Source organism: Emys orbicularis, chromosome 3 (assembly GCF_028017835.1).
Source record: "Emys orbicularis isolate rEmyOrb1 chromosome 3, rEmyOrb1.hap1, whole genome shotgun sequence".
NCBI classification, from domain to species: Eukaryota; Metazoa; Chordata; order Testudines; family Emydidae; genus Emys; species Emys orbicularis.
The window spans coordinates 50014388-50035996 of record NC_088685.1 but is presented as its reverse complement, the minus strand read 5'-3'; the positions used below and the strand labels follow the sequence as shown (position 1 = coordinate 50035996).

General features: G+C 39.1%; 1 protein-coding gene across 1 annotated transcript in view; it reads left to right on the top strand.

Moving 5' to 3' along the window:
- DST (dystonin) overlaps nucleotides 1-21609 on the top strand; it is a 434612-nt gene that overhangs the window by 376659 nt on the left and 36344 nt on the right. The window contains 13 exon segments of the mRNA XM_065400686.1: nucleotides 1987-2190; nucleotides 5059-5290; nucleotides 5680-5906; nucleotides 6659-6781; nucleotides 6993-7094; nucleotides 8757-8858; nucleotides 10271-10444; nucleotides 11270-11425; nucleotides 13736-13933; nucleotides 14537-14665; nucleotides 17279-17449; nucleotides 18695-18850; nucleotides 19080-19286. Of these exon segments, the coding sequence (XP_065256758.1) occupies nucleotides 1987-2190; nucleotides 5059-5290; nucleotides 5680-5906; nucleotides 6659-6781; nucleotides 6993-7094; nucleotides 8757-8858; nucleotides 10271-10444; nucleotides 11270-11425; nucleotides 13736-13933; nucleotides 14537-14665; nucleotides 17279-17449; nucleotides 18695-18850; nucleotides 19080-19286 (2181 nt within the window).

Genomic DNA, 21609 nt, shown 5'->3' with positions numbered 1-21609 from the left:
CAAATTAATCCCGTAGTGTTTAGGGAATGCTGGAATATTTGAAGGTCCACCCGGTTTTCTATGTGTCTCTTCTGACACCGTACCTGGAGAATCCCTTTCATGGCCACTCTACTCTACCACCACCTCCCATCAATATCCAGGGACAAGAGGAATAGGAGGTCTGGGAAATTCTAGTCTCCAAATGAATTTGAGGCAAACTCTATTATCTGGTGGACTGGGAGGGCTAGGGACTGGAAGAGCAATTGTGGGAGCTGGTAGAAAATGTCCATGATCTAGAACTCATATATGCCTTCCACCGGAAGTATGCCCTGAAACTAGTCCTACGGTCCGTATGGGGCACACTTGAAGTGGGGGGACTGACAAGAACCAACTGCAGCAGAGCCAATCTCCTGGCAACCCAATGAGTGCAGCTGGCCCTGATACAAGCTATCTGATTGACTGTGCCACCTGATTGGCTGCAGGAATCTGCAGGCTGAGACTTAAGCTCAGTAGCAGCTGCAATCCAGTGGCTGCTCAACACATTCCTAGCCTGCAGCTGTGCTTGGTCCCATCTCTGGTTCCACTGTCTCTAATCTTGCTCCTGCTCCAGCCTGCTCTACCCCCCAGCTCCTTCCTCACCTTGTATGCCTTGCTCAGACCATCAGCTCCCCCTTCTGACTGCAACTCTGGCTAACTCCTCAGCTTAGGCTTTTCTTTCTGACTCCTGGTTCTGACCCTCCGCTACTCCTTCTGACTGAGACTCCAATTAACCCTTCAGTTTAGGCTTTGGTCTCTGACTCCGGTTATGTTCCTTGGTTCACTCCTGAATCTGCCCCATCTGGATTCAGTTCTAACTGGTAGGCCAGACTCTTGCTCCAACTACTAGGCAAGACTTCCCACGACTCGGTCACTGACACTTTTGTAGCCCTGCACAGTGTACTCTGGAATGTAACTCCAAGGATCTTTTCAGTTTCAAAGTAGCTGATCAGTGGGACCTAATCAGGAATTACTAGGGTTCACTGCAACAGGAAGGGGTGAGTCGTCCCTGCCAGAGGATGGAACCTGATTGGATAGGGAGAGAGTGAGCCTTCAGGTAGGATAAGAAGTCATAGAGGTGGGGAGAACAGGCTACTCACACAAACCCTTTCACCCACTATTCAGAAGATCTGTTGTAAAAGGTAGTAGAGAGAGCGGGAAGACATAGGGGCTAAGTTGGGACTTAGTACCAAAGACTTTAACTGATTTTCTCTAAAGGACTGGATTTTATTTTCAGGGATGGGTCAGTTGGGGCCAAATTGATGTGCTTGTCTCTGTCAAAAACCTAGCATGTATTTATAAATCCTGGGGTCGGGCAGACTGTGGTCTTGTGACTGAAACAGGGAACAGGGAAACGGGACATGTAGATTTTATTCCCAGCTCTACCATTCGCTTATTTGAACCTCTCTGTGTTTCAGTTTTTCCTTCTATAAATCCAGGATAATAAGACTTTCCCTATCTACATCACAGAGTGCTTTGATGCTAATATAATGTTAGTACGGTACTCTGCGTTTGTTTGATGGAAGGCACTATGTAAGTGATAATGATTAGTTCTAACCTCAAGGTGTATTATGTCAAAAGCAGATATCCAGTGTTGTTATGCAAATATCTGTAATATTACTGTCATTGCAAGAATTACAGACTCTAATATGAAATGGAGTGTCCGTGGCCAGTATCGTATGCACAGTTAACATCTTGGATATAATAATATGTTCTACATTATTTACTTCATAGAGCTTCCTAGTCTATCTTTAAATGTAACATTTTGTGCCTGGATAGCTATTCAGTGTTGGAAAGAGAACCATCACAGACAGGCCAATGACTGACTATAGTCAATGTGATTTGTGCTGTACTTTAGGATGAAAAGTATTTGTTTAGAATTCCTTGCCAGCTGGATGTGTTAGAAGTGCAGACAGCTGTAATGTGGCGGTGTAAGCGTAAGAAACTGATAAGTTATTTGGTTTGTTATAGCAACTGCGTGAGCTGATTGCTGAACACAAGCCTCATATAGATAAGATGAACAAAACTGGCCCTCAGTTGTTGGAGTTGAGCCCAGGAGAAGGTTTTTGTATCCAAGAGAAATACGTGGCGGCTGACACCCTTTACAGTCAAATTAAAGAAGATGTCAAAAAGCGAGCACTGGCACTGGATGAAGCCATTTCTCAGTCTACTCAGGTATCAATGTAAACTCAAAGTAACTGGGTTCATTCAAATGGAAATATATACATTGTCATTAGGCTATGGATTAACCATAAATGGCAGGTTTATCTCCCGTACCCACCCACATGGCCTGTGAATGCTCAGATCACTGCTCATGGCATTGTTTTTCTGTTAGTCAGGGGGTTATAACTTTTTATATTGATCAATATACTTGTGCTGTCCTTGCAACATTTTATTGACACATGGCAAATCATTTTGAAGTCATTATTTAAGGAACATCTGAATGCTAAATATGGGATGTTACCTTCACCTTCATTCTGGGCAAACATTTTTTCTTCTACGCATATTAGTAATCCATGCTGCCCCCTATGGACACCAGAGTCAATCAGCTAAGTCACACATACATAGTTGGAACTCACAACATTCAGCTACCAATGCAGACCTCTACCACTGAAGGTGAAGGAGAATCTCCATTAAATATTAGTAGTAGAAGGGTTTACATCTTCTTTGTAGACCAGCCATTAGAGAATGAGATAATCACAAGCACTTGAACATATGTACAAACTGCTAGCCAGTGTTTTATAATTAGAATTTATGTGCAGTCATCAAAACGGAACCCTCAGATTTTACTAGATTTCACATTTCATTACAAACTTAAAACTCTGATCAGGTTCCTAGGAAAATAAGCTAAGGTTCAGGAACCTTTGGAGTGAACCTGAGTTGGTGTATTATTATGCATCAAATCCTTGAGACATTTGAGGTTTTGCGTGGTTTCACTTTTGAACTTGCTGAAATTCGGTGTTTTTTAGTTTCACTTCGAGATTTTTTGAGTTCACTCAAATTCAAAACAAATTCACTCAGATTCAAAACAAGTTCACTCAAATTCAAAACAAAACTCGCTGTGTGTGTGTGTGTGTGTGTGTGTGTGTGTGTGTGTAAAACCATACAGCCCAAAGCCAGAATAAAACCACTACATTGTATACAGCTCTACTGACACAACTTCTCCCTCCTTCCCATGCACTGGGGAACAAGTAATAGTATTGATAGTCTCTCCAGATCTAGAATACTTTCCCAAATGCTTCTCTAAGTAACATATGTTAAAATGCTCCTCAGGATATGCCTTTATATACTTTTTTTCCTTGGGTCATCTCACTATGTTTCCAGACTGCTGACTGTGTGTGTAAAAGCCTGTGAGCACCAACTGGTATCGTAATGTGCTATTTCCGAAGAAGTGAGGTTTTTACCCATGAAAGCTTATGCCCAAATAAATCTGTTAGTCTTTAAGGTGCCACCAGACTCCTTGTTGTCATCATACTTTTAAGCATTCTAAAACAATCAAAGTACACATGCTGCTGAAATACAACTACCGGTAATTATTTTAGATGAAAACATTGTTCTGTACTTTAAGGGTTCAGTCCTGCTGCCATTAAAGTCCATTGGAGCTTACCTCTATACCTTTAAAAATCAGGCTACTCACTTTCTATTCTAACCCCAATATTGAGTGCCAGATATATAAACACAAAAGAGTTTCTCTATGTAAAGAAGAAAATCATAGATGCATGCTCATTTGTAACTTCCAGAGTATCAGTATGTTGAAAAGCTGTTTACATATTTAAAAATGTGTTGAGATTAAATTTATATATGTTTATAAAAATGTATGTACACACGACAAAAAGAAGACAATAGAATTTGTTTTGATATAATCCCTTTTTATTAAAATATCCCAGAGTGTATTGTCATAAACATATAATATGGTGGAGATATAAGCATTTGCTTACACAATCTTGGAAGTATCAGTATCTAACTCATCAATGTGTAAAGTGCATTAGGCTATCTTACGCATGAAAGGCACTGTGTAAGCCCAGAAGCTGTACTGTTTTATAGATATACAATATTCCCTATTAAAGTTAAGGACAAATGTCCCATTCACTTCAGTAGGAGCAAAATCAGGCCCAATGAGTTCATCAGCATTTTAAATTTTTTGTATAAAATGTTCTGGCATGCAAATTAGAGCAGAGTAGAGCAAATCAGAGAAGAGTTAAACTAATTTAACTTCAGTTTTTATCACTTATATAGGATTTGGCTTCATAGTATCACAATAAATGTAATAGACATCTGAATATAGTAACAGCTGCATCTCACCCTTAGTATATAATTGTACTTTCATTGCATCCATGTTCTTTTCAGTGTAAAGGAATTGCTCTTTGTTTCACTTCAGATGACCCTGCTCTCTCAGGTTCTTCCACAGTTCTTCCAGGTGTGTTAGATACTGCTTATAATAGATATATGGACTTACTGCCACCACACAGTTAGTTCATAGCAATTACCTGACACATCAAACCCTCATCAGTGTTTCCATGCACAACCTTGTTCCCAATGTGAAACATTATAATAATACATATCCTTAAAATAACACAAAGCTTTGTATTGAATACAATCACTTCATATACATGTTAAAGATGAAAGTGGAAAACCCATGGTTCTCTAAAATTTGGAACAAAGTAGTCTATTAATTAAACAGGACTATAGTCAGGTAAATGTTGTTGGCAGGTGTAACAATGCCCCTCTATGGGTGAGCTGTAGGGACTGAACCCAGGACCTGTGGATCCAAAAGCATGAATCTCTATTGCTTGACCTAAGGACCTGGTCCGTTTGTTTAGAGGCAGTAGCTGTATCTCACACAGCTCTCTGTGTAGCCTAGTCATTAGAAAGGGATAAAAAGCTACACAGTATTAGAGCACACCATGCAACTAGGGATGTTTAATATGTTAAGTTTATCAGTACCTTTCTTTTCAAGGAAATCGTCAGATGTAGGTCTTTTGATTGTTTTGTCTTTCCTCCCATTTCCTTTCCTCCTCACCCCTCCCTCTTTTATGCCCCCAGTTTCATGACAAGATAGATCCAACCCTCGAGAGTCTGGAACGCATAGTTGAACGTCTGAGGCAGCCACCTTCAATCTCAGCTGAGGTTGAGAAGATTAAAGAGCAGATCAGTGAAAATAAGAATGTGTCAGTAGATCTGGAAAAACTTCAGCCCGTGTACGAGACACTCAAACAGCGTGGGGAGGAAATGATAGCTCGCTCAGAGGGAGCTGATAAGGATATATCTGCTAAAGGTAATAATTTATCTGAGAGAGAGAAAGTTTCTTTCTAGTTGAAATAAACAAAGCTGTGGTAAATAAAACCTTCATTTTTCATTCAAATAAGCTAGCTTATTTTTGAATGTTCCCATGTAGAAGGGCCTTAAGGTTTAAAAAAAGCAATCTTCTTGCTTTATGAACGGTTGTCATAAATCAGACTTTCGGTGGGGTTTTTTTTTTTTTTGAAGTGCTATTTTAAATGATTCTGTTTATCATTGTTGTTAGTATTTTACAACCTGAATTAAAAAGCTAGATGGTTTCCTCCATAAGGAGTATACATGTGACATATGTATGCATGATGTATCACTATAAAAGTAAACATAAATGTTGGTTGCCCATGTAATAGAGTCCATTTGCCTATTTAGCTGTTCAGGATAAAATTAAACAAATGGTCTTCATCTGGGAAGACATCCAAGCCTTGACTGAGGAAAGGGAGGCCAAATTGCTGGATGTGATGGAGCTGGCTGAAAAGTTCTGGTGTGATCACATGGCTCTTGTGGTCACTATTAAAGATACTCAGGATTTCATCCGAGAACTGGAGGGACCTGGAGTTGACCCCTCTGTAGTCAAACAACAGCAAGAGGCTGCAGAGGTCAGTAGAAAGTATTTTTTTACGTTTAAAGGATTTTTTTCCCAATACAGACAGGAAACGTGATATTTTTACAAAATTACCATGAAATACAACAAGAGAATTCCTTCAGAAACCAACAGGGATAATTACATAGAAATTAACTATAACAGTATTTCATGACTGCATGGCAAATAATTAGTATATCAACACTTTTGCTTTTTGTGCATAGATGTTTCAACATGTGAATGTCTATAGGCTTATCTGTGTCTCTGTGCATATGTTAAATATGTAATTGAAATTAAACAAGTCATACATATTTTAGATTCTCTGAATATTATGTAGCATTTAAAAGAAATGAAATTAACATGCTTTCTTCCAAGCCCACAATCAGTTATACTGGTTATAACAACTTAGCAGCAGGAATGGTGACCACTGAAAAACAAAAACAGCAGGGTGAAGAACTCTAAATGATTAAAGCCTTCTAGTCTGTACTTTTTACTTTTGTACAAAATCACTTATTCTTATAAGCCCTGGTTTTCATTTAAATGAAGGCCACTTTACACCACACTGTCAATGTAAAGGGGCATTATAAGTGAGCGTGCATTTATGCTTACTTCAAGGTCCTTTCACATTGCCAGAGAGATGTTACACTTGTGACCTTAATATAAATAAGAATCAAGGCCGATAATGTTGTGCCTTAAAAGCAACTGTATCTATATTCTTGAGTTTTAAAATATAGCAACATTGAAAATTTTAATTTTTTCTCCTTTTAGGCTATCCGAGAAGAAGTTGATGGACTGCAGGAAGAACTCGATATGGTGGTAAACTTAGGTTCTGAACTTATAGCTGCTTGTGGAGAACCTGACAAGCCTATTGTCAATAAGAGCATAGATGAGGTATGAGTAACATAAATGCTTAATACTAATATGTTATAGTGTTTGTGTACTGTAGAATGGATAGTCCATCAGAAAGTACTTAGAAGTAGTGTAATGTTAAAGTTTTTGGGCCAGCTGAACTCAGTGACAAAATCCATTGACTTTAATTAGAACAAGGTTTGGCCCTGAAGTATCCAAAGTCTGACTGAAATATTTCACTATTTAATTGCAGCTGAATTCAGCTTGGGATACTCTAAACAAAGCATGGAAAGAGCGGATAGACAAACTTGATGAAGCCATGCAAGCTGCTGTTCAGTACCAAGATGGACTGCAGGTGAGATGGTTATGATGCATCTAACAAAATCTTGAGTAAGAAAGGTTATCATGTTTTATGTCTTAGAAAAAACACCATATTACTGGGTAGCTGTCAATTGATGTCATCTGTAGAATTATGGTTAACATTTTCATCAATAAACTGAAGGATTTTCACAGATTTGTTGCATAATATCATAAATATGCTGGTTTACATTCTTTGTATAATTATTTACTTTTCATATTGTGTTTAAATTTTGAGTTAAAGTTACATTGTTTATTACTAGACTGAGAGCAGCTTTTATTTGTTACCACACATTTTGCATGGTAACCCTGCTGATAGGCAACATTCCATTGTGATACATTCAGTACTTCCATTAATATGTAAGTTGATGCTGTGTCACAATGTTTACATGAGCTAAAAGGGAAGAAAAAAACAAATTAAATAGTTCAAGTCCTAAGTGCTGCAATTTTCCTGGGAGAGAAGACAAATTCAAGGAACTCCATTTTACTGCAGATCTTTCATTTATACAATAAGTACAAGGTTTTGCATTTTCTGAATTAAATATGTTATTCATTTCCGTCATGCTGTTTATATAGTTCTTTAGTACATCATTTTACCCAATCAGAACACCTCGTGCATGTAGCTGATTTACTTAAAAAAGTCTACAGATAAATTTCCCCTCTACATACAAAGTCTGTCTGCATTTTTGTCTGCCACGAGTGCAGGATTTGCCCATTCTTGGGAAACTGTCCTGTGGTGGAGAGCCATCCTCCTTCTTGGCTAATGGCATAGGGGGCCATAATACCAGTTCAGAGCTGAGGCATTCTTTTCCCACTGCAGGCCCCGGCTGCTGTTACAGCCCTCCAGGGCTGTTGGCATAAAACAGAGCACTCTTGAGGCTGTTCTACATTATGTCAGGAACAGACAGATTGGCTGGAAAGCCTCAATATTGGGAGGAGGCATAAATGTAACTTGAAGTTACTTTTGCACCTCCCTACTGAGCTTGATCGGTTGCAGCTCAGACACAGCCCAGCGTGGGGCCTTAGATGTACCAAATGGGTCTAATTCCACACTCTGTATACAATTCAAATTCACATTGACTTCAGTGGGAATTTTTGTTCACATTGACTTCAGCGGGATTTGTGCCTAATTAGTCATTAATAAAAGCCAAATTTTATTCAGTGACATCAACTATAAAAATCAATCTCAATAAAGGATGAGAACACTACAGAAATAGCAATTCTGTACTGTGCATTTGCTGTAATAGAGGTCCCATTGAAATCAGCGCAATTACCCAAAATAAAGTACTATGTAATAGAAGTAACTATGACAGAATCTTGCAGTTAATAAAAGTCCAATCCTGCACCTCTTACATGCATATTCCTGGCACTGAAATCAGTGGGTTTTTTGTATATTCAGGTATTGCAGGATGTCAATGTAATCAATATTCGCTGCCTTGGATTGTCAAGTAACTTTTTAATAACTTCATTTTTTCCAGATTATTTTCGTATAAAGAGGGTAATGAAGTTATTTCCTGCAGTAGCAGATAAACTCAGCAATATCAACATGAGAATTATACTTGTATTGTACATAGCTTTCAAACTGTACCTCATGACAAGATTAACCATACTGTTTTACTTAATATTATCTTATACTGCAATTTAATGTTGTGATTTTCAGGCAATATTTGACTGGGTAGATATTGCTGGCAGTAAATTAGCTTCAATGTCACCAGTTGGAACAGATCTAGAAACAGTGAAGCAGCAAACTGCGGAACTGAAGGTATGAACTAGCTGTTTATTTTTCTTATTTCATGATTCTACATATTTCAGCAGCCAAGTGTAGTTCTATAAAAACTTCCAAATATCATAATGCTTTTACAGTAAGTAGCTTATTGTATCTGGGTGAAAACCTTTGCCACCGACTTCAGCGGGGCCAGATTTTATTCTATGTAAATATGATTTGAGAACTCTGAAAAAACATTTGTTATAACATTGATTTCTGTTAAAAAGTTATTTGAAGATATTTTTCCCTTCACCTTTTATTTTTCTCACTCCCCCCGTGTCAGCCACCTTTGACCTCCATCTGGAATGTGGGTGGGCAACTTCCTCCAAAGCCTCTGACTCCTGATGTCATGGACCATGCCTAAATACACAAACTGAGATCACATCATTTCCACTAGACCCCACTGGGCTATGAAACAAAGTTCTAAGCCAACTCTGAATCCCACTGTATGGAAATATGATTCATTATGGTCATGACACCAGCATGTTATTATGCATGTTTTAAATAGGAAGCAGGGATGTGTAGTGGCTAGTGTGGGAGTTGGGAGTCAAGAGTCCTTGGTTTAGCTCCTGACTGTTACTGACTCACGGCATGGCCTTAGCCAAGAGGATTAATACCTTTCTTCTTTTTTCATGGTGTCACTTTTTTTATGAATCATAACCACATATCTTACAAAAATCTGAGTGAAAAAAGAATCAGCTTGTTGCCTCAGTTTGCCAGTCTGTAAAATAGGATAACTGACTACTGAAATTGCTTTCAGATTTTTCAGTGAAAGGTTCTATGTAAGTTCAGAGTAGTATATTATCTCAGCCCCTGTAGCCAGAAATTACTATTGCCTTTGCCACAAACCAGAATGCATGATAGTAAACAGTCTTACATTCTGTATCTTCCTATGCACATGATTACCAAAGGGAAGGAGAGTATTTTTGGAGACTTTAACATGTATCTTTGTCTTTTCAGTTAGCTGGGATCTTCTTGATTTAAAGCATACTGTAAATACAAAAACAAGGAGGAGTCCGGTGGCACCTTAAAGACTAACAGATTTATTTGGGCATAAGCTTTCGTGGGTAAAAAACCTACTTCTTCAGATGCACCTGATGGTTTTTTACCCACGAAAGCTTATGCCCAAATAAATCTGTTAGTCTTTAAGGTGCCACCGGACTCCTCCTTGTTTTTGTGGATACAGACTAACACGGCTACCGCCTGATACTGTATATAAATATTGAATCAGGAAATACATTACCATTGTTTGCAAATTATTACACATTAGAACAGGAAAAAGAAAATGTTCGCATCATGGCAGCTGACAGTGTTGCATGTAATATTTTAAGTACCAGTATTTCTACTGTGTACAGTGTGATAGTTACCTGTGAGAAAAATGATTTTCTATATGTTTGTATTTACAACAGCAATTTAAGACGGAGGCTTATCAGCAGCAAATAGAAATGGAAAGGCTAAATCATCAAGCAGAACTATTGTTGAAGAAGGTTACAGAAGAAAGTGAAAAGCACGCAGTTCAAGAACCCCTCTCAGAGCTCAAACTGATGTGGGTCAATCTAGAGGAGAAAATTATTAACAGACAGGTGAATGAAGTTGGGATGGGAGTTTGTCAGATGTGACGCAGAGGTGTCAGCATAGCTTTTTGTTACGCACTGTTTGTACCAGCCCATGTAACATATTCTTTCTTTATGTTTTAGGGATTACAAATTACAGAAAGAGTGTTTCACATTTTACTGAGTTTTACTTTACGATTTTCAAACATTTGGCAGCATATCACTTCCTGTGTCAAGTATCGAATCAAATCCTATTTGTTTTTCATTTTGTTTTTTGATGGTATTTTATTGGTAGTCGAAAACTTGTAAATACACACAGAAGACCAAATACAAAAATAATGTGTTGAACACCTCTTTTTCAAACTTACAAATAAGTCACTTCAGCGTTCTTTCCAAAACACTAAATCATCAAAATGACACAGGCAAATTGAAAAATGCAGTGCTTAGAAAAGTTTTTATTCATTTCTAAATTGAACCATTTCATTGAAAAACCAAAGCTCATTAAAAAGACCTCGGACCAAGTAGCATTTAAGTTCAAATCAAAATCTAAATAATGAAAAATGCAATTAATTCTGTGCTGAGATAGCCTACATTCTGTACCTTGTTTTATAATAGGATCTGGACTGGCCAAGAATTTAAGGCTATATAATGGAACTGCCAACTCAGCTTTAACTATAGAGCAGTTGCTTGAGCTAGGATAATGTTGCTGCTCTCTGATTAGTGCTCTGACTATTGGACTCAGGCTCCCCATTCGGTGAAAATGGAGTTTAGTGGCATTCTATGCAGTTTAAGCCAATTAGATCATTAGCTTCATAAAACAATTTCATTGTTATTTTTATTTTATTTTCACTATAGCACAAGCTGGAGGGTGCCTTGTTAGCTTTGGGGCAGTTCCAACATGCCCTGGATGAATTACTGACATGGCTGACGCACACAGAAGACCTGCTGAATGAACAGAAACCTGTGGGTGGGGACCCCAAGGCTATTGAAATTGAACTTGCCAAACATCATGTATGTAATTATACTGTGTTCACTGAGATGTTATTTTGATGTTTATCTTAAGCTATGTTTCTTATTTTAAAGATTTGCGCTTGTTAAATAATTGTCTTAGAGGTTTTCAAGAGACAGATTAAGACTGAGAGTGCCGATCTAGAAGCTATAATGACTGCTGCATGAACAATGTTACCGTCTCTCCTCCGGCCTCCATTCTTTCTCAGTATAGATGGCATGTGTTCGAGCACTGAGCCTGGCACTTCCCCTGAGGCTGTATGATTCCACATTGACCCTTAGTCAGGCCAGGGCCCATGAAGTATACTTCAACCCACACACAGCTGTGCCCCAACCTCAGAAGAGAACAAAGAATCAATATTTTTGGAACCTACAAAATGGCTCAGACTGTCATGTGCTCTGCTGCTCCCATACACCCACTGACTATAGGGGTAACCTATACCTTTGCCACTGTCTCTCTGCAAAACATTATTAATCGTTAATTATTGTTATGGCACCTCTGGACCCCAATCAGGAGTCCATTGCACTAGGCAAATGTGAAAGGTCCTTCACTTTCAAGAGTATCTTCTTGGAGGAAGAATTCTCAGCTCTTTTGTGTGGCAAAATACTGTTTTTGAAGGCATGCTTTCATAGGTCATGCAGATTTCATATCAGGTTCCAATCCTTAAGTGTCACCTCTCCTTCCTTCAGAATAGCAAAAACATGCATTTTAAATTATGTCTCGCAAATCACTTTAAAAAGTACTCAATATTTTAGTTCAAAGTCCTCTCAAGACCAGACACAATGCACCAAAACTGACTGTATAGAGAGAACTAAGACATTTCTCTCATATACATGACCAACTTCAGAATGGGGCCCTCTTAAAACCATTACAGAAATCAGAGTCTGCTCCAAATGTGTCTCTCGCCTTCTCAGTGAAAGGAAGTGTTTTACCACATTAATAGCACAGCGACATCACTGATTACTCAATCTACCTTGAGTGCTGAAGGAGTTCAGCAAACACATTACACAGCATTCTTCCTGTTCTTAAACTGGAGTTTATAGGCTAGGGAGTTCACAGAGTGCTGCTTCCTGTTTTAACATGGAAAAACATCCATCTCTTGAGAACTTGGGAGAAAATAATTTTTGTCCTGAGGGAACTTCATCAGGAAGGAAGGGATAAGAGGCATCTGCTTCTGGGAATAACCCTTTATTTTTCCTATTGGGGGACTTATTTAAAATAACTATGGTTTCCCCAGTGCTTAAACAGAAATAAGAGTGATAATATGAGACCCTTCCTATACACAAGGATCACCATTGGCTTAAAGATTCTTCCTTCCACTGAGTTTGTGCAATTGACCTCTCCATGTATTTTATTTAAACATTTTTTCAACTTTTTATCTTATCTCCATATTCTAATAATTTTGGAGGTGGCTGGAGCCCTGGATCTGAGAAATCTCAAACTTGCATTTTGCAGATTGGGCCCTTTGTTTACATTTTTTCCCATTCTCCCCAACCCCAGTTTCTAATTTTTCTTATTTCAGATTTTAAAACAATTTCCCTCAATTGTAAAAACATTTTTTTCACCATCTGAAAATAACATGCCTTCCCAGAATGCACTGCCAGTGCCATACATGATTTCAGAAGGGAGGATGTTCTGTGTTCTATTTACCAGCCTGGAGTAGTTGATAGGAAGTTATATGACCATTCCCCAACTCTCAGGGAAGTTTTAACTGCCATGCTAGTTTGGTATAACATGAAAGATGACACCGAGATATGGAAAAACGGCAGCCTGGCAACCTCGGTGCTACAGCTAGTGCTGGTATGGGAGCCATCAAAGGACCTATCTCTTTTTGTTCCTCTTCCTCTTATCCCCTCTGGCAGGCATCAGCAGTGCCCACCTCACCCCAGGCCTCATTAGGCCCAGGTCTTGTCCTCCAAAACCACAGGCACCACAGAAAAGTGCCATTACAGGCAGGTCTGAGGGAGGGAAAGAGGCACGAAGTGACACAGCAATCTGAGTACTGGGTATCCTGCATGGTGGCAACATACCCTCAGCAGTACAAAAAACATGTCCTAACTTTGCATTGTTATTCGGAAGGAAAATGTTATTTTATTTGAGTATAAAACTGAAATGTATTGCTTGGCTCAATGGCTTAATATTGCTTTCGATCAAAGTGAGATTCATTTATACTGCCTTAATTAGGTGCTAAAACCTGTGTTGATTATGAATATTATCTCTAAATCATAGTTGAAATGATTCAGTGACTGTGGGCACCTTAATTAAATTAATTATAAAAATGAACAGGCCTACGTGTTGTTTTTTTCCTCTAGGTGCTACAAAATGATGTGTTAGCTCATCAGTCCACTGTGGAAACAGTTAAGAAAGCAGGAAATGAACTGATTGAATCAAGTGCTGTCGAAGAAGCAAGCAATCTACAGAGCAAGTTGGAACTTTTGAATCAGCGCTGGCAAAATGTGTTGAAAAAAACAGAACAAAGGAAACAGCAGCTGGACAGTGCCTTGATCCAGGTGAGCAGGAAGTGAAAACTTAAAGGGATAACTAGGAAAAAGGGATAACTTGCATGAAATATACACATCTGTGTATTACGTGTGGGTCTAAATTAAAACCATGGATGCAAAAATACCTGAGTTTGGGGAAAGTTTGGATCCAGATGTATATATCACAGTTGGCCACTATCCTTTAATAATGCTGACCCAAAAGTCTGAATTTTGGCCTGCATTTTTGAGAATTGTGCAGGCTATCTGCACAGGAGTGAATTTCACTCTGTGTATGTGAATTGGATGTTGGGCTTGGTCTCAGAATTATTTATGTAGTCTTTATTTATGTAGTCTTCTCTTATAGCATATATATATATATATATATATATACACACACACACATATATATTATAGTTTTATATGATTTGGGTTTTCAGGGATATGTTCAATGGTACACCATTTTTTAAATTTTATGTAGCAACTTTAAGTGCAACTTAAAGATTTTTGTTTAGGAATTTTCTGTACTTATTGTAAACCTGTGATTTAGTATGTTGCCAAGTTTCTTCTGCCTCTGAGCTGCTATCGCAACTCAAAACATTTAAATATGTTCTAAAGTGATATGGTGTAATTTAGGCCCAAGGTTTCCATGGTGAAGTTGAAGATATGCAGCAATGGCTGACAGACACCGAACGTCAGCTGTTGGCATCAAAACCTGTTGGAGGTTTACCAGAAACTGCAAGAGAGCAGCTTAATACCCACATGGTAAGTATCTTAATATTAGAAGGTTTTGCAAATGGTCTAGATTTCAGAGGGCAGGTCTTCACTACCCGCCGGATCTATCAGGGATCAATTTATTGCATCTAGTGTAGGACCCCGCGCCATGAGGTCACGAGGTAAGTCGATCTAAGATACGTCGACTTCAGCTACTCTATTTTCGTAGCTGAAGTTGCGTATCTTAGATCGATCCCCCCCACTCCTAGTGTAGACCAGGGCAGAGACTAACAAAACTAGCATGTTTTCTATATCAGAATGCCTGTACGGGATATTAACAACTTCTACTAGCAAAAACGAAATTGTAATTAGCAGGGTTGCAAAAGAAATTATTTAGCATCTGCTAAAGTTAATTAGTTTTCACTGTTGATTAACATTATGACAGTAGTGAAAATGGTTTTGGGAGCTCTCGTTTTCAGCAATAAATATGGAAATGTTTACTGTTTTTGCAGTGAAATTTACATTTCTTCTTTCCTCCCTTATCCTCAAAATTGTGTCTTTAATTTCCAGAATAAATATTCTTAAACAGGGATATACACAGCCTTGAAATAGTAGGCTCAATCTTGCATTCTTTACCCATCCAAAACTCTCATTGAACTCAACAGCAGTTGGGATTGAGTAAGGACTTTGAGATCACACACAGAGCCTAATTTATTTAGAAAGGGAAAGTTAGCCATGATGTCTGAATTCTTCCCTTCCTCCCTTTGTTAGAGAAATCCTATGAAAAGATTTTTTTCCCCACATAGAGAACCAGTAGAAGTGGGTTGAAAGATGCCTTGATTTAATACCTCACTCCAAAGGATGGCATCTCTAGTAATGCACTATCTATGTAATATTATCCTGCATTGTTGTTAACAATGGATATGAGCCCAACTCCTAATGTTTAACTTGAACTCATGACCTTCTAGCTCAACTGTGAGAGTGATACCTATTGATCTTTATATACTTAAACTATTATGTGTCTGACACAGTTTCCATTATAAATCCCTATTGTCATATGTTCATACTTTGACTGTAAGAATTGTGAAACAATATAAAATGTCTTTTCCCACTAGTGATTTTTGTTTCAAAATGTGATAATTTGTTTTTTTTGTTTGTATGTTTCTGAGATGGTAAAATATATGAAAATATTGCTTTTCCAGATTATTTATAGATGTACACAAAAATAGCTTACTATTTTAGAATGGATTGTTGGAGACTAGAAGATAATGCGAAATAAAACATGGTATTCTGAAAAAAAGAAATGCAAACACCCTAATAATTTGCTTTATAAACAGATTAGTATCCATTCAGGGCCTGATCCAAATCCCCACACTAACACATTTAAAACAGCTTCCTGTGTCTTTACCAGATCATTATATCTGTTATGGGTTGCTGTGTAAATATATGAGTGACACATACATGTATACCATAAACAGAATAGTAATAGAATTCTTCACATGTATATAGAATTTTACTTGAGGACTTCAAATTGCAATTGAACCTTACAGCACCTATGTGAGATATATATGTAGTGTTAGCCTCATTTCTGCAGATTGAGAAATTGAGAAACTGAGGCCAATTGTTGTTGTTGTTATTATTGATCATATCTTGCAATCTCCAAGCCTGCCATTGTGTGATACAAACCATGGCAATTTGTGACAAGTGATCATGTGGAACCTGTGTTTCTTTGTTTGTCACACCAAACACATTTTTTAAGGACACAGCCTATTTTTAAGGTTGTATATAAAATAAACTAGTTCCAGTTGGGGGGGATAGAGAGGAGCAGGAAGCCCAGAGCTGCCAGAGGATCATCTCCTCCTGCTCCTTCCCCACCAGCAGCTCTTGCTTCTTTTCCTGCGGAACTTTGCCCTAGTTTGGGAGGGAGAATCTGCTCAGATGCAGCACATGTATTATAATCAAGTGTGGTACACTTGAGGGGCCTATTATTAATTATTTGTTTTATGGTAGTGGCCTCCCATCAGGATAGGGATGTATGTATGCAGTGTTAGGAGAATAGGACCCTAAGTATAAGTTGGTCAGAAAAGAAGAGTATGTGGTAGGTACAACTATGTTACTTATGCTGATTTGGCATTCAGTAGATGTGCACAGTGACATGCCTAGTGGGTGAAGAGAGATGCAGAGGGTAGAAGATAAAGCAACTCTTCCATGCTGTACAAACCCCTTTTGGGGATATGTTGGATTGCTTCAGGCCTCCTAAGGGTTCCAGGTGGTTTACCCATTGTGTTCCTGCTCCACATGTACTTTAAACAACTAGAGACCTGGCAAACCTTGCCCAGTGAGATAAATGCATATGATATGTCTGCCAAACTTAGGACCTGAGTCAAGAATATATATATATGCCTGACTCAGGTCCTAAGTATATATATCCTGGAAAAAGCCTAAAAAATTATTTGACACATCATACAAATTCTCATTTCCTGAAGAATTGGGCGCTTCACCCCAACCCAGATTTGGCCCTTTGTGCATTATATGTGTTCCTTGTCCCAGTTTTAACAATAATGCCCCCAATATATAATTGGTTTTAGATGCTAAACTTTTTTGGAAGGGTATTGAATTCCTACCTGACTGATTTTTATATTTCTTGTTTTTTTCTTAATATAGGAACTCTGTGCTGCCTTTGAAGCCAAAGAAGAGACGTACAAGCGCCTGATGCAGAAAGGCCAGCAGATGCTTGCAAGATGCCCAGGGTCTGCTGAGACAAATGTTGAGCAAGATATAAATAACTTAAAAGTAAAATGGGACTCAGTACAAACAAAACTCAGCGAAAGAAAGGTGTGTGGTTTAGAATAAGGATAGAAATTTAAATAACATATTAAGTACCTTAATGTTGAATTATTTCATATGTAGAATATCTATACTTGGTTGCTGGGACTTGGAATTTTTTGTTGTGTGACAATGATTCAGATTTCACTAGTGCTTTTATCAGGACTCATGGACCCACAGGTTAATGATGTAACATCATTTGTGGGGTGAAAATCTGTTTGATAAAAAGGTATGGAAGTATACTGATGCATGTTTATTTTGCAGAGTGGGAATATTTCTGGTTTGTATTAGAGATTATAGATGTAAGAGAAGGAAAAGTCTGATTAGATCATCTTGTTAATCTACCTGTCAGTGCAGGATTGTGGTACTAATTTGACAAGCGTTATGACCAGTAGAGTTTTAAAAGTTTCCAGCAATTGGGCTTCTACCAATTGCTTTTGGAGACTATTTCTAAAGTCACTACTTCTCAGCAGAATGATTTTATTGATATTAAGCATGTTTTCTTTTTCTAGTTTCATTTAGTTTTCATTACATCATGAACCATAGCTGAGTTGTTTTATCTCAGTCAAACTGTAAATGATATTCATTATTACAAACAGAGGTAGCTGCACGCAAATGAATAGCACTGACATAATTACAAAGAAAAATGTAATTAACAAAATCAGCTTTACTTTAAAACAAAAGTGTTGCTTAATGTGACTGTATAATGCAATGATATGAGTAATTAGTTTGTAGCATGAGGCAGCCTCCTTAGGGCTAGTAATAGGGCTGAATGGAATGCTTGGCGAGCCCCACAATCTGATTAACTGAACATCTCTGAGTGCTTTTGTAATAGCTCATAAACATTCAAATGGCAAAACTAGCAGCATGGCCTGATTCAAGCAATCAGACCCAAATCTGAACATTACGTTTGTTTCCTGAATTCTGTCTTGAAACTTGTAAACTGTGTTGTTCCATTTCGTTAACCATTCAACACCAGGAGTTGGGATGTTCTGGTGTATAGAAACACACCCCTGGAATTGGATGTTGTGTTGTCTGCTCAGTCACCAGTTTTATGCCTATTTTTCCATTGCAACTCCTTTTATATCCTTTATCTATATGCTATTATTTTGAAATAAAGAACACGTCAACACGGAGTTGAGAAAATATGACAAAAATAGGAGCTTTCTCCAAGATATATTTTATTAAAATGGTTTAGTCAACGAAGCACCAATTAAACATCAGCTGTTACTAAATAACTATATATCTTTATAGGCCAAACTGGAAGAGGCCCTGAATTTGGCTATGGAGTTCCACAACTCACTTCAAGACTTCATCAACTGGCTTACCCAGGCAGAGCAGACTTTGAATGTGGCTTCTCGGCCAAGTCTTATCTTGGACACTGTCTTGTTTCAAATTGATGAACACAAGGTATGTCAAGAAACAGATGTGTAGTGTTTTCCTCCAGCTCTGTGGAGGTACTGTATTAATGTCCAAAGCAATCCTGTAATGCTGTCACTCAGAAAATCTTTTTATGTCTTTTAAGATGTATTTTATAGTCTCTCCCACCAGAAAGTCCAGAACCACATCATTTTTTTTCTGTGTTTGTTACATGAGTGACCAGTGTAACATTTAAGTGTGGTTTTCTTCCTTTTGCAAGGTCTTTGCTACGGAAGTGAATTCTCACCGAGACCAGATCATAGAGCTGGATAAAACTGGAACCCATCTGAAATATTTCAGCCAGAAACAGGATGTTGTCCTTATTAAGAATCTGCTGATTAGTGTACAGAGTAGATGGGAAAAAGTGGTTCAACGCTTAGTGGAAAGAGGAAGAGCTTTGGATGATGCAAGGAAACGAACGAAACAGGTAATTTGACAGTTGTTGTAAAGCTCTTTGAACTTAGCTCTAACTAAATCCAGACCCATGACATATATGGTGCTTTAAAGCATTGTTAAGGAAGCCTGGAGTTAATGTAACAGAATCTATTAGTCTGAGCTAGTGGAGCAATTTCTGTGATTCAATCATAGAGCACTTCATTTGGAAGGTGAAAGCTTCACTTTCAACCAAGCAGCAACTTCTGTCAGCAATGTAATATAGTCTATAAAGGAAGAGAGTTGCAGTATGGCTTCCAGATGTATATCAGTGCCTTCTGCCTTCCAGAAGAAATTACATAATCAACTTTTTACTGGAAAGAGTGTGATGGACCCATTTCTGTATTAGAGAGTGAGATATTGTCCACTGTTTTCTTTTTAGTGGTGTGTTTTACCTTAGTAATGTTTAATTCTCCCTGCCCTTATATTGGCCGCTATAACAATATTTTCTGTCTGGCAAGGACACTCTGGTGACTTACTGTGAGGAAGAACTTAAGAAATGGAAATGCTCATACATAGTTCACCTCTCCAGGAATTGGTCAGTTAATCTCTGATTCATATGTCCCTTAGCAAAGGGCATATATGATAGATGGGGAATTGGAGCTTAGTGTGTTTAAACTTCAACAGGGAAGTGTTTGTTTATTTTATTGAAATAGAGTCGTGTCCATGTTCACAAGCCAAGACACATACCTGTGTTAATTGTTGCCACCACACAACTGGGATGACACGAACTGTTAGATGTAATAAATTGTGCAATCATATCATAAAATACAATTTATTTTCAAACAACATCTCTCTCTCTCTCTCACACACACACACACACACACACACACACACACACACACACAAATCTGCAGGAAGATATACGGTAGAGAGAGAATACTTTGCAGAGCTGGTCACAGTGACTCTCAGACAATCAGAAAGCAGAAACAATGTATGGAGATGGAGAGTAGTATAGCAGTATAGCTGAGTGCTGACTTCAAGAGCCAGGTTCCCGACCAGTGCAGGGTCCAAATGGATGGAAAGGGATTCTAATTGTTCTATGCTCCCACTCCTTGGCCAGCTGGGTGGAGAGACAGACCGATGTCAGGGAAAGGAAACAACAGGGATTTTCTGTACAATCAAGAAGATTTAGTATAGGCAGCTCAGCAGAAGTGCGTTTTTATTAGGAGCTTGTACCGGTGTGACGACTCACCCGGCGGCGCCTCCTGCTGGTCGTCCAGGGAATTAGCTTGCCAGCCTCCGGAGCGCCCTCTGCAGGCCGGTGTCTCGCCTTGCCGCTGGCCCCTGTGTCCCTCCCGGACCCTTCTGCCAGGGTTCTGCCCCCTGCAGTACCCCGCAGTCTCGCTGGGTCTCCCCTCCCCCGGGGAACCCCCAACTCTCTATCCCCACCTCACCTCAGTCTTTGGCTACTGCCAGTCACCATCTAGCCCCTGCTCACTGGGGCAGACTGCAGTATAATTGTCACTCACCATTTGCAAGGAGGGTTTGGACCTGCTCCTCTGCAACCCCAGTACCTTCTTGGCCTTTAACAAGGCCTGCAGCCTGGGGGGTTTCCAGGCTGGAGCTCCCCAGCTCCTCTGGCCTTTCCCCAGCCCTGCTCCAGTCTAGGTACCCTGCTCAGCTCCCAGCAGCCAGCCCATCCCTCTCAACAGCTAGAGAGAGATTGTCTCTGTGTTCAGCTTCTGGCCTCAGCCCTCTTATAAGGGCCAGCTGGGCCCTGATTAGGCGGCCCACAGCTGTGGCTGCTTTTCTAATCAGCCTAGCTGTCTCCGCTGCAGCCCTCTCCAGGGCTGCTTTTACCCTTCCAGGGCCGGAGCTGGGTACTCACCCAGCTACAGAGCTTAAAAGAGTGGAGTGAAAAGACAAGGCCAGTAAATTCCCTTCCTCAAGACACGGCTCTTGATGTTTCGCATCAAGAACCCTAGAGTCTATTTCTTCTTCGTTGCCTCTTTTCCTTGAAGGTTGTTTTTACTGCGCTGCAGAAGAGAGAAAGGTTTGAGAGCCTGATGCTCTTCCACAAGGATTATTCCTGGTAGGATGAGAGAAATCCACACAGAAACTTTCCTTAACTAGTGATCTGTGGGAGGGTTCCCCAAAATGATTACTGCTATTGTCCTTAGGGCTGGTCCATAGGTTCAATAAATAAGCAACATGCTTACTGTGTTTTCCCAGTCCTTACTCAGGAGAAATGCAGTCAGTAGAATTCTTAGCTGAGTAGGAACTGAATAAAAATGGAGGGCCTTTAGGGTCCTAGTCCACGTGGGTGCAGAGCCATACCACATCAACATTATGTCTCACAGAGCTCCCTGGAAATC